Source organism: Hyla sarda, chromosome 2, assembly GCF_029499605.1.
Source record: "Hyla sarda isolate aHylSar1 chromosome 2, aHylSar1.hap1, whole genome shotgun sequence".
Taxonomy (NCBI): domain Eukaryota; kingdom Metazoa; phylum Chordata; class Amphibia; order Anura; family Hylidae; genus Hyla; species Hyla sarda.
The window spans coordinates 101,418,713-101,432,516 of NC_079190.1; the positions used below are offsets into that span (position 1 = coordinate 101,418,713).

The 13,804-nt window shown below is 42.4% G+C and overlaps 1 protein-coding gene across 2 annotated transcripts in view; it reads right to left on the reverse strand.

Annotated features, from left to right (window-relative positions):
* DIP2B (disco interacting protein 2 homolog B) overlaps positions 1–13,804 on the reverse strand; it is a 249,899-nt gene that overhangs the window by 93,186 nt on the left and 142,909 nt on the right. For both annotated transcript variants that reach the window (XM_056562713.1, XM_056562712.1), the window contains exons 3-4: positions 2,242–2,370; positions 537–662 (exon numbers count right to left, since the gene is read on the reverse strand). In XM_056562713.1, the coding sequence (XP_056418688.1) occupies positions 537–662; positions 2,242–2,370 (255 nt within the window). The remainder of the gene's footprint in view (positions 1–536; positions 663–2,241; positions 2,371–13,804) is intronic.

Sequence of the window (13,804 nt, forward strand, 5' to 3'; positions counted from 1 at the left end):
CACACAGGCATAAAAAAAAAAAAAAAACAACAACAACAACCCACAGTTTCAAGCTCCAACGGACTTCAATAGGAAATGCTCAAAAAATCAAGAAAGCATCTCGGAAAAAAAGTGACATTACTTTTTAAGCGTGGTTCCATATTGATATCAATGGGAGCTTGACAGAAATGACAAAAAAATGTATTTAAAAAAAATGCCTGTATTTTAGAAATCACATTAGAGGTTGGTTTTCCAGCCAATTTATAAACAGGATTTTTAATACTATGTGAACATGCCCTTGAATATAATCTATCACCAGTTTTGATCCATCAGGAGGGAAAGAGGAACCATACATGTGCTCTTATTTTGAGCATATTGTAATACACCAGGGTTTTCCAACCAGGGTGTCTCTAGCTGTTGCAAAACTACTACTCCCAGCATGCCCAGACAGCCAAAGGCTGTCTGGGCATGCTGGGAGTTGTAGTTTTGCAACAGCTGGAGGCCCCCTGGTTGGGAAACACTGTAATACACAGTAAAATCACTTGGAAATAGAATACCTGGAGGAGTGCATGCATCTGCAGGAGACTGCACAAATGTTGACCTCCTTTTGGTTGGCATAGGCAAAGCCATCTTCTGCTCTTTATGTTTAGCCAATGCAGCTTGGACTGCTTCTGTATGGATATCTAGAAGGGAAATGGTCTGTCAATATAGGCCATGTGTATGATGTTCACTTTACATTTTATTTTGCGTGCAAAACCAGTAAAGAATTATTCAAGTGTTCATCCTTATTTTAAAGGGGTACTCCACTGGAAAACATTTATTTTTTTTAATCAACTGATGACAGAAAGTTAAACAGATTTGTAAATTACTTCTATAAAAAATTCTTAATCCTTCTAGTACTTATCAGCTTCTGTATGCTCCACAGGAAGTTTTTTTTATTTTTGATTTTCCACAGTGCTCTCTGCTGACACCTCTGTCAGGAACTGTCCAGAGCAGGAGAGGTTTGCTATGGGGATTTGTTTGTACTCTGGACAGTTCCTAAAATGGACAGCGGAGTCAGCAGAGCGCACTGAGGTCAGACAGAAAGGAAATTTAAAAAAAAAGAACTTCCTGTGGAGCATACAGCAGCTGATAAGTACTAGAAGGATTAAGATTTTTTAATAGAAGTAATTTACTAATCTGGCAAAAAAAAGGAGGTAGTTAGTAAAATGGCAGCACAAGTCCCATTCATCTATAGAGATATTTATGTACATTAAACCTGACAGCTTACACGAAACAGAGCATATTCAAGTTTTATGTTTTGAAATTAAATGAAAGCAGTACGAAAAAAAGTTAATGAATCCCATGGTAAATTATGAAACTAGAGAGAAGGCTCGTAAAATAAGGATGTATTGTTAGAACTTTTACTAAGCAAGCAATGTGACATTCTGGTAGAATCACAAAACCAGCAATACATAATCCATGAACAGAAAGACTTTAAAAAGAAATAAAAGTAAAACCCATCAAGCATAAAATGACAGAAAAAAATCTAAATCGTGTAATTGCATTGTCTGTAAAAAAAAAATCTAGGTGAAAGACCACTAAAGTGAGGGTCCCCCTAGTGCGCTTCATGAACAGAAAAGATATAGTGGAGCTGGAGAGGGTTCAGAGACGGTACCCAGAAAGATTATCAGAATTGGGGTTATTTAGTTTAGAAAAAAGAAGGCTTAGGGGAGACCTAATAACTATGTATAAATATATCAGGGGACAGTACAGAGATCTCTCCCATGATCTATTTATACTCAGGACTGTATCTATAACAAGGGGGCATCCTCTACGTCTAGAGGAAAGAAGGTTTCTACACCAGCACAGATGGGGATTCTTTACTGTAAGAGCAGCGAGACTGTGGAATTCTCTCCCGGAGGAGGTGGTCATGGGGAACTCTGTAAAAGAGTTCAAAAGGGGTCTGGATGCATTTTTGGAGAATAATAACATAGCTGGTTATGTATACTAGATTTATAGGGACAGAACGTTGATCCAGAGATTTATTCTGATGCCATATTTGGAGTCGGGAAGGAATTTTTACCTCTAGTATGAGGGTTTTTTTCCTTCCTCTGGATCAACTCAGAAGGGAATCATTAGGGTTATAGGTTGAACCTGATGGACTCTGATCTTTTTTCAACCTTAGGAACTATGTTACTATACATTTCTGATATAGTGGGCGACTGCAAAAAAAAGAAAATTGGACACCCCTGCTCTATATACTGGACAGGGATTTGTTACCTGAGCGATAGCGTTCATCTCTAGCCCCTCCAGATCTGGCTCTATGGTATTTGGAGGACGATTGTGCAGGACCGGCAGGTGATCCACTTGTTTGGTTTCGATGGTCTTTCTGCAGTGCTGGATCGACAGCTGTAATAATAAAAGCAATCATTATACTTATTTATCAGGAGGAAGAGACATGTTCAGAACCACAGCTAGATAATGTGCTAAAAAGGAAAAACGGGAAAAAAAAAATAAGTGGAAAATAAGTGGCAAATAAATTCCACACTTAAATATACTTTACAAACAGCATTCTGGGCAACAGTGAATGTTAAAAAAGCAACAACATTTGATGCCTACATTCAACTCTAAGAGCCCCTCATTCTTTAACAGCCCCTTTAACAGCCGTTTCTGTAAAAATGTTAGACTAATATATAATACAGCCATCGTACAGGGGTTGTCATCTTGGCAAATTCTTCTCCGACTGACACAGGTCCAGCTCCTGAAACCTTTGGGCATCAGTTGTTATCTCATGAAGTTATGTCTGGACATTTAATTGACTGGCCAATCATGTAATGCATGGGCAAAGGGGCACAGGTTGTATTTACCAGACAACCTATACAGTGGTCCCTCAAGTTACAATATTAATTGGTTCCAGGGCGACCATTGTATGTTGAAACCATTGTATGTTGAGACCATAACTCTATGGAAACCTGGTAATTGGTTCTGAAGCCCCAAAATGTCATCCGAAAAAAAAGAAAAAGTTAGGATTAAAGAAAAATAAGTAGATAACTAATATAGATGAAGCAAATCCTTACATATAAAAGTAAGAAAGATCTGCTGGGAGCTGTAAATCACTGTCTATGTCAGTGTTTCACAACCAGGGTGCCTCCAGCTGTTGCAAAACTACAACTCCCAGCATGCCCGAACAGCCTTCGGCTGTACGGGCATGCTGGGAGTTGTAGTTTTGTAACAGCTGGAGTCAACCTCTTTGGGAAACACTGGTCTATGTAGAGGACAGAAGCTTCTTCAGGGTCCTGTACAGAACACGCAATGTTCTAAAAAAAAAGGCAAATGGAGTCACCCTCACCTGATACCCAAAGGAGAAGCTAACTCTGGCACAGGTAAATAGTACAGAACATGTAATACCTCCCTGTACTGTAGGGGGCGCTACCAGACACCAGTCAGTGCATGCACTTCAGTAATACAGGTAAATAGTACAGAACATGTAATACCTCCCTGTACTGTAGGGGGTGCTACCAGACACCAGTCAGTGCATGCACTTCAGTAATACAGGGAAATAGTACAGAACATGTAATACCTCCCTGTACTGTAGGGGGCACTACCAGACACTAGTCAGTGCATGCACTTTAGGAATACAGGGGTTTTACCAGTGAAATATCCATTCTGATTGGTTGGTTCTTCCAACCATTGGCACGTTTCACAGATTCCATAGCATTGTATGTTGAGTCTGGTTTCAAGTTACAATGATCCAGAAAAGACCATTGTATGTTGAAACTATTGTATGTTGAGGCCATTGTAAGTTGAGGGATCACTGTATAGGGAGTCAGGATGGAGGGCCAACTGTGGACCCTTACTAGCTTTGTCAGATAAGGGGGGGGGGAACCCCTGAAAAACCAGTAGCCTTAGTCTAAAATGAAATAGTGTAATTAAAAATAAGAATCTGGCCATTTATCTTCAATATGTACAGTATTTATCATGGATATTTACAGTAGTAACATATATAAACTAGTCGGTGACTGTTCCCATATATGAATACGGAATGTCCAAACTGCAACTGTATAAGCAAAAATAAAAAACTACCCTTACAACCAGCAGTTATAAATACAGCTCTAGATCCTGACCTCACATCTATCATGGTGTCCTCCCATAACACACACGAGGCATTGTAATTAATGGACGTATTATAGAGCCTCAGGCTCCCATTAATAATGGATGCCGTCTGGAAATAGCTCCACATCTCTAGTTACCTAGATGTATGGTACTGGCAAGTACAGAGAAATTACAAAGCCATACTGTCCATTCCTTACCTGTGAAAATCAATCTTTACACCAAGGTAATAAAGCATTTTGTATACAGGGGGTTACATTATTTCTTCCCAGCATGTAAAGGACACAACCCCAAAGAATCTGCTATTTCATACTAGGGTCAGACCTCTTCTAAAAACATCATTATGATAACATGTCATTATGGTTGTATTATGTTATAAATCGCATTGCGACCACCACATTAAATCAGACATTGTTAACATCATGTTGAGTGACGAAAATAACCTTAAAGTGTACCTGTCATTTGCAAAAAATGTTTTAAATATTGTAGAGAACAACATTATAAGTATATTTGGAATATACATTGGTAAAAAAAAATGTGTATATTTTTGTTTGAAAAAATTCTGTCCCTGCAGTTTTTGCCTGTATGTCTCTGTGCAGAGACAAAATAAAGGACAAGCAGGGCTCTGTGCGCCGAGGACAAGCAGGGCTCTGTGCGCCGAGGACAAGCAGGGCTCTGTGCGCCGAGGACAAGCAGGGCTCTGTGCGCCGAGGACAAGCAGGGCTCTGTGCGCCGAGGACAAGCAGGGCTCTGTGCGCCGAGGACAAGCAGGGCTCTGTGCGCCGAGGACAAGCAGGGCTCTGTGCGCCGAGGACAAGCAGGGCTCTGTGCGCCGAGGACAAGCAGGGCTCTGTGCGCCGAGGACAAGCAGGGCTCTGTGCGCCGAGGACAAGCAGGGCTCTGTGCGCCGAGGACAAGCAGGGCTCTGTGCGCCGAGGACAAGCAGGGCTCTGTGCGCCGAGGACAAGCAGGGCTCTGTGCGCCGAGGACAAGCAGGGCTCTGTGCGCAGAGGACAAGCAGGGCTCTGTGCGCCGAGGACAAGCAGGGCTCTGTGCCCCGAGGACAAGCAGGGCTCTGTGCCCCGAGGACAAGCAGGGCTCTGTGCCCCGAGGACAAGCAGGGCTCTGTGCGCCGAGGACAAGGAGAGCTCTGTGCGCCGAGGACAAGCAGGGCTCTGTACCCTGAGGCTCTATAACATGCCTCCGGCTCACACAGCAGGATGATTGAAAAGCCAGGAGTCTGCATAGAGCTCTGCTTGTCCCACCCACACTTCCTGCAGGGAAATCTGCAAATTCTCCATTATTAGTCAACGGATAGCAAAATCCACTGTGAACCTTTCATGTAGAAAATCTGCACGTGTAAACGTACCCCAAGACAATGCAGAATCAGCTGTAAAAAGTCTACAGGGTACCCACCCCCATATGAACATATCCCTCAGGATTCTCCATTTTTGGACCCACAAATATACATAACAATTTTTTTTTTTTTACAAAACCCATGAACCCTTCTTAGAGAGTAGATTTTTCTAGATTCCACAGAATCGGATATAAAACCAGCTAATTCAAGGAACAAAAGCCTGTGAATTCTGTAGATCTTAGCAGAAACAGATATCATGACTGGATCACATCTGAGACTGACCTTTATCTCCCTTTTGTTTCACTTCTCGGATCATCATCATTTTGTGCCCATTCCTCCCTGAGAAGTCACATAATATGGCTTGTTTGAGGAAGTGCTTAAGCGAAACTTTACACGACGCATGGACTTCCTTCCGCAGAACACAAGACGTGCTCTATCCTTCAGAAGATAAGTAACCTCAGCTACACAGTTGTCTGGCTATGTGCCTTATCTCCTCATTTACCGTGTTCGGCAGCTCCTCGGTGACATCATGGATTCATACAAGGCAGTTCATTGGGGAAGATTATTTACCAGTCATCAGACATCAATAAGATTTCGTGAGTACTGTCTAAAGTTATGTACACACAGTATTTTTGGGGAGCAGACAGGAAATTACCGTATTTTTTGCCGTATAAGACGCACTTTTTCTTCCCCAAAACTGGGGGGGAAATATGCGTCTTATAAGGCGAATACACACCTATCGCGGCGGTCCGTGCGGCGATCAACGGCCGGGACCCGCGGCTAATACAGGACATCACTGATCGCGGTGATGCCCTGTATTAACCCTTGAGATGTGGCGATCAAAGCTGACCGCCGCGTCTGAAGGGAAAGTGACACTAACCTGGCTGTTCAGTCAGGCTGTTTGGGACCGCCCCGGTGAAATCGCGGCGTCCCGAACAGCTTACAGGACACCGGGGAGTGACCTTACCTGCCTCCTCTGTGTCTGCTCCGTGCCGGGATCCCCTGCATGGCCGGCGCTCTCCCTCGTCGTCATCACATCGTTGCGCATGCCGTCACGTCATCCAATAGGAGCGGCGTGCGTAGCGACGTCATGGCGGCGACGGAGAGCGAGGATACCAGGCAGCAGAGACTTTCCGGAGCGGCGGGGACACCCCGGGGACGCGGCGACAGCGATGGAGCGACATCCAGGGCAGCGGTGTCGGGTCCGGAGCGGCGGGGACACGTGAGTATTACCTCCTATACCAGTGGTCTTCAACCTGCGGACCTCCAGATGTTGCAAAACTACAACTCCCAGCATGACCGGACAGCCAACGGCCAGTCCTATACTTTACATTGTATTTGGTTCAGAATCTTTATTTTCTAGATTTTTATCCTATAAAATTTGGTGCGTCTTATATGACGGAAAATACGGTATTATGTGCCAAAACAACATGCAATATGTACGTGCCATAGTTCAGGCTGTGAATTTTTGAGAGAATATTGTATTTTTGAATGTATTTCAGATACACAAGAGTTCAGAAAAGTCAGTTGTTCTGCATGTTAATCCAGGATACAGACTATCCGTAACAGAAATGTGCTTGAAATCTTCCCAAAAACAGCACCTCATTATTTTCTTCTAATCTGAAGCATGTAGAAAGATAAAAAAGTGACATCACATGACCCTCTTCCAAACCTAAAATACCTGGTCTGCTCACATCCATGTGCTGGACCTGTCACATGATACTGGCAGTGCCTGAAAGTCCGCATTAAAGGAAACCTGTCACTAGTGCCTGGACCACAATCATAGTTTCACAATGATATAGGATTCACTATGAATGGCTATAACTATGACGACTCCAAAATGGCGCAGAGTGAATTACAGTTCATTGTGATAAGGGACTCTCTCAGCGTTTCATGCTGTCTGTGGTTCAGGCAGCATGAACTAGTGACAGGTTTCCTTTAATGTATAATGTGCCATGCAGCTCTATTTTTCCAGTGAAAACCAATACAGTGATCTCTCAACTTACAATGGCCTCAACATACAATAGTTTCAACATACAATGGTCTTCTCTGGACCATTGTAACCTGAAACCAGATTCAACATACAATGTACAGATAGTCCGGATCTGTGAAACGTGTCACAACTGGAGGAACTGACCAATCAGAATGGGCATTTTACTAGTAAATCACCTGTATTACTGAAGTGCATGCACTGACTGGTGTCTGGTAGCGCCTCCCTACAGTACAGGGAGGAACTACAAGTTCTGTACTACTCCTTACCTGTGCCAGGGTTAGCTGCTCCTTTGGACACCAAGTAAGGGCGGCTCCATTTGGGACACTGTGTGTACTGTATAGGACCCTGAAGTAGCTCCTGTCCTCTACATAAACCATTGTTTCCCAACCAGGGTGCCTCCAGCTGTTGCAAAACTACAACTCCCAGCATGCTCGGACAGCCAACGGCTGTCCGAGCATGCTGGGAGTTGTAGTTTTGCAACAGCTGGAGGCACCCTGGTTGGGAAACACTGACATAGACAGTGATTACAGTTCCCAGCAGATATTTCTGACTTTCATATATAAGGATTTGCTTTATCTATATTAGTTATCTACTTATTTTTCTTTAATCCTCACTTTTTCCTATTTTCGGATGACATTTTGGGGCTTCAGAACCAATTACCAGGTTTCCATAGAGTTCTGGTCTCAACATACAATGGTTTCAACATACAATGGTCGTCCTGGAACCAATTAATATTGTAACTTGAGGGACCACTGTATATGGCAATCTGCAATGGATGTTTCTATCAGAGCTCTGACATAGATGTGAACAGTATCTAAGCCTTTCTCTTCCATTCCCAATGGCCAGATATTATGCAAAAAAAAAAAAAACGAAGAAGAAAAAACAAACAACTGAACTACGTAAAATATAGTTATTCCATCATCATCTTTTAGTCCGGTACCAGATTTGCCATGTTACTAATAAATGTGTTTTCTTCCTATGCTTGGTAAAGCTATGATGTTTTTTGCTGCAGCTCCATACCCAAACTGTGTACAGTATAGCTGTATATAGCTGCTGGAGACCAATACTAGCATTAAAACTATTAAAGATCATCCATTCTTAAAACTATGTAGTTGTACTGGTCTCCGCTAATCCTCCTGCAAATGTATTTAAAAAAACTGGACGTTACCCTGTCAACCCTGTCTGAGACGGTCAGCACCGATTCCACAGCACCAGACTGTGAAGAGACAACAATAAGATCACAACAAAAAGACAAGATCACGCCCCATTGTCAATTTACTGACACATTTCAATAACAAAGAGGAAAGCCAAAGCACAATAAAAAAAAACACAAACAAACTGTTATTTTAGCAAAACAGATATGTCAGACGAGTGGACACCTCCCCTTTAAATAGGCTATCATATTATGTTATTAAAGGGGTACTCCGGTGAAAACCTTTTTTTTTTTTTTTAAATCAACTGGTGGCAGAAAGTTAAACATATTTGTAAATTACTTCTATTAAAAAAAATCTTAATCCTTCCAGTACTTATTAGCTGCTGAATGCTACAGAGGAAATTCCTTTCTTTTTGGAACACTGATGACATCACGAGCACAGTGCTCTCTGCTGACATCTCTGTCCATTTTAGCAACCGTGCATAGCAGATGTATGCTAAGGGCAGCATGGTGGCTCAGTGGTTAACACTACTGCCTTGCAGTGCTGGGGACTTGGGTTCAAATCCCACTAAGGACAACAATAAATGAAGAGTTATTATTATTATAATAACGTCAGCAGAGAGAACTGTGCTCGTGATGTCAGCAGAGAGCTCTGTGTTCCAAAAAGAAAATAATTTCCTCTATAGTATTTAGCAGATAATAAGTACAGGAAGGATTAAGATTTTTAATAGAAGAAGTAATTTACAAATATGTTTAACTTTCTGCCACCAGTTGATTTAAAAGAAAAAAGGTTTTCACCGGAGTACCCCTTTAAGGTCATGCACTGGTTTATTGTTTATCTGTTTTGTTTGTATATCAAAATGCAGAAAAAAGACCCAGACCGTGCTAGCCCAAGAAAAAATATCTAACTACAAAAAACTGCAGGAGAACATTTCCCAGCCCCTATAATAAAGTTACGGGAAGATATAAAAAAACATTTTTTTAAAGGAATTTGCTTGCAGTTGGCAATAGCTTAGGAGCCCTGCCTCTAGGGGGAAGTAGTAACAACCATCACCAGCAGATTTAGTTCACGCCGCAGCTATCCGTTGTTAGCTTTTTATTTATTTTTTTACTTTGTGTAATCTGCACCAACATTGACTTCAACAGGGAATTAAAAAAAACTTTAATGAAATCTGCAAGTAACATAGTGGATTTTGTTGTGGATAATCTGTGGAATTTAGAAGAAATCCACATATTCTTAGGTTTTTAATACCAATGATTATTTGTAATGTTGCAGATCTGCAACAAATTCCGTTAAGCAAATCTGCACAAAATAGTCTGGATTTTCCTGCAGATTTGGTGTGTAAATAATTCTCTGAAAATATGACATGTGTGAATTTAACCTTAAATAACTAACCGCGACAGCATATTCATCCACCTGCAGCACAAACACACTGCAATCCTTTAAAGGGGTACTCCGGTGGAAAACATTTCTTTTTTTTTTTTTTTTTTTAAATCAACTGGTGCCAAAAAGTTAAACAGATTTGTTAATTTCTTCTATTAAAAAATCTTAATAATTACAGTACTTATTAGCTGCTGAATACTACAGTGGAAATTACTTTCTTTTTGGATTTCGTTTCTGTCTGTCCACAGTGCTCTCTGCTGACACCTCTGTCCATTTTAGGAACAATCCAGAGCAGCATACATTTGCTATGGGGATTTTCTCTTGCTCTGGACAGTTCCTGACACGGACAGAGGTGTCAGCAGAGAGCACTGTGGACAGAGAGAAAAGAAATCCAAAAAGAAAAGAATTTCCTCTGTAGTATACAGTCCCTAATAAGTACTTGTAGGAAAGAAAAAACAAAGAGCCTGGAGGGGGTGCCTCGTGTGATTCTGTAGGAATAGTTAGAGAGAGAAGTGGCGAGGCCTGTTTGACCCCTAGGCAATGGCTGCTCACCTTTCAGCAAGTTCAAACTTGCATCTCAACCCACATATGGGGTTACAGAGAAGCTGGAACTGCTGCTGTGCCTAGGAGAGGTTTGCTGAACTACCACTGGCTAATAAGTACTGGAAGGATTAAGATTTTTTAATAGAAGTAATTTACAAATCTGTTTAACTTTCTGGCACCAGTTGATTAAAAAAAAATATTTATATAAATAAAAAAAAAGTTTTCCACCGAAGAACCCCTTTAAGTACTTGCAAAAGCAGAAGAATATGTCGAGCACAGTTACACAATCTGTTAAGAATGTGAGCACCGCAGGCAGCTCCCCAGACACTGGCTCCAGTTTATATCAATTGCACAAGTCGAACGGTTTAAAAGGGACTATAAAACGGCTTCCCTGCATTCTATCAGGGAGTGTGATGACATGCTAACTGATCAGAAGCTGCCCCACGAGGCTTACAATTAGATCATTGTGTCCGAGAAGACTAACTCCAGATGTACCAAGTAAAACCCAAAGAAGGTTACATCACTTTATTAGAGAGAATTCGCTTGTGGATGGCGAGCGGACAGGGCGGCGCGCAGAGGATGAAACGGTTGATACGTCTCGTAGTAAGTCGCTATGAAGTATGGGATTCATTACACCGCTTTCTGCACAAACCTGCTACAAGTTGATTGGAAGAATTCTGCAGGGACTTTCGAAGCCTTCTCACGGCTATTATATGCTTAGGACGGAACAACACAAATGACATTTATGTCTCTTCTCTGTAGGCTGCACATGGTGAGGAATACTTGCTATGGAATATGGTTCTTATTCTAACAAGGCTCATGGATTCAATAATAAAGCTATGAGCTAGTCCAGTTTTTCCCACCCAGGGTGCCTCCAGCTGTTGCAAAACTACAAATCCCAGCTTGCCCGTAGTGCTCTCTGATGACACGTGTCTTGGGAAACGCCCAGTTTAGAAGCAAATCCCCATAGCAAACCTCTTCTAAACTGGGCGTTTCCCGAGACAGGTGTCATCAGAGAGCTCTTAGACAGAAAAGAACAACCTTAACTTCAGAAGCTCATAAGTACTGAAAGGATTAAGATTTTTTAATAGAAGTAATTTACAAATCTGTTTAACTTTCTGGAGCCAGTTGATATATATAAAAAAAGTTTTTTCCTGGATAACCCCTTTAAAGGGTTACTAGTTCTGAGCGCTGGGTGCAGGCTTCGGGGATCGCCACACGCCTTGTGACGTCATGCCCCGCCCCTTAATGCAAGTCTACGGGAGGGGGGTTGTGATGCCGTCACGCCTCCTACCTACCATAAACTTGCATTGAGGGGGCGGGACATGACATCATGAAGGGGCAGGGTGACACCACTCCCCAGAGTTCAGAACTAAATGTTCCGAACGCTGAGGAGTGGAGTACCCCTTTAAGGCCGAAACATGTCAGACTGTTATAGAATGTTTTCTGTGGATGTTTAAACCTTCATAATAAAGAAGAGGTTTTATTGGATACCCTCAGTGCCGATCGTTCGGCTGTGGATCTGCTCAGGACCGGGCTCCAGGTTGTCCACGCACGCTGGGAATCCAGAGATGGACTTCTGTTTTACTTTTCCCCTGACAGATAAAGTTGTGGTGGAAAAAGAAAACCAGACGTACTGTATAACAACTCTCAATGATTTTCTTCTCCTTGGAAATAATCTGCCATTGAAAACACATATGAATGTGCGAGTGTACGATGGATTTGGGAGGGTCAGCCCCGGGAGATAATGGAGTACAGCCTCTACCAAAGAGAGGATGAGGAGCCGCATACCTATACATACCTTTTCTGTGTGTACAGGGTCACTTACCATCTGTCTTTTCTAGGCCTCCAGCAGGTGACTTCTACTCTATAGGTGCCCATACACTTTGGTGAAATGTTGGCCTAAGCTGGCTACGTTTGCAGGTTTGGTCGACTATCTAATGTGTATGGGGACCTACGGACTCTCCTGGACACATGATGTAGGGGGAGGGGACATGCCATAATGTATTTTAACTGCCCAACTCTTTTGTTCTCATAGAGATAAGCTGCTGCAAGAGATGTCTGGCAGCGATTTATCTCTATTCACAACACATGAACATTTGGCCGTGGGGAGATTGGGAGACAGCTGTCAGCCGAACTAAAGATTTCATTTCATGGTTGCAGGTAAGGGGGTGTTCACACGGCTGTCTGTCCCCTGTGTGTCCCCCCCCCCAATTTAGATTCCGTGGTCTGCGCTCATTTCCGTTTTTTTTTTTTTTACGGGAGAAAAGACGTTGCATGCAGTATTTTTTTCTCCCATCAAAAAACGGAAGAAAAAATGGCTACAGTAAATTTAACATTGAAGTCTATGGAAAACGGATGAGCCTTTCATGTCATCCGTTTGCATCCGTTTTTTGATCTGTTTTGACTTATTATTTTTTTTGTGGGTTTATTAACTGAACAATAACAATGACATGAGAAGGAACATACCGAAGACCTAGGCTGATGATAAGATCCCTATACTAAGTAAATGGAGGCCAAATAGAATTAATTTGTGTACTGCCATTTCATATACAGTGATCCCTCAACTTACAATGGCCTCAACATACAATAGTCTTTTCTGGACCATTGTAACTTGAAACCAGATTCAACATACAATGCTATGGAATGTGCGAAACGTGTCAATGGCAGGAAGAACCGACCAATCAGAATGGATATTTCTCTGGTAAAACCTGTGTATTCCTAAAGTGCATGCACTGACTGGTGTCTGGTAGCGCCCCCTACAGTACAAGGAGGTATTACATGTTCTGTACTCTTTACCTGTATTACTGAAGTGCATGCACTGACTGGTGTCTGGTAGCGCCCCCTATAGTACAGGGAGGTACTACATGTACTGTTCTCTTTACCTGTATTACTGAAGTGCATGCACTGACTGGTGTCTGGTAGCGCCCCCTATAGTACAAGGAGGTATTACATGTTCTGTACTCTTTACCTCTGCCAGGGTTAGCTGCTCCTTTGGACATCAGGTAAGGACGGCTCCATTTTCCTTTTCTTAGGACACTGCGTGTTCTGTACAGGACCCTGGAGAAGCTTCTGTTCTCTACATAGACCAGTGTTTCCCAAAGAGGGTGCCTCCAGCTGTTTCAAAACTACAACTCCCAGCATGCCCGGACAGCCGAAGGCTGTCCGGGCATGCTGGGAGTTGTAGTTTTGCAACAACTGGAGGCACTCTGGTTGGGAAACACTGAAATAGACAGTGATTACAGCTCCCAGCAGATCTTTCTTACTTTTATATGTAAGGATTTGCTTTATTTGTATTAGTTA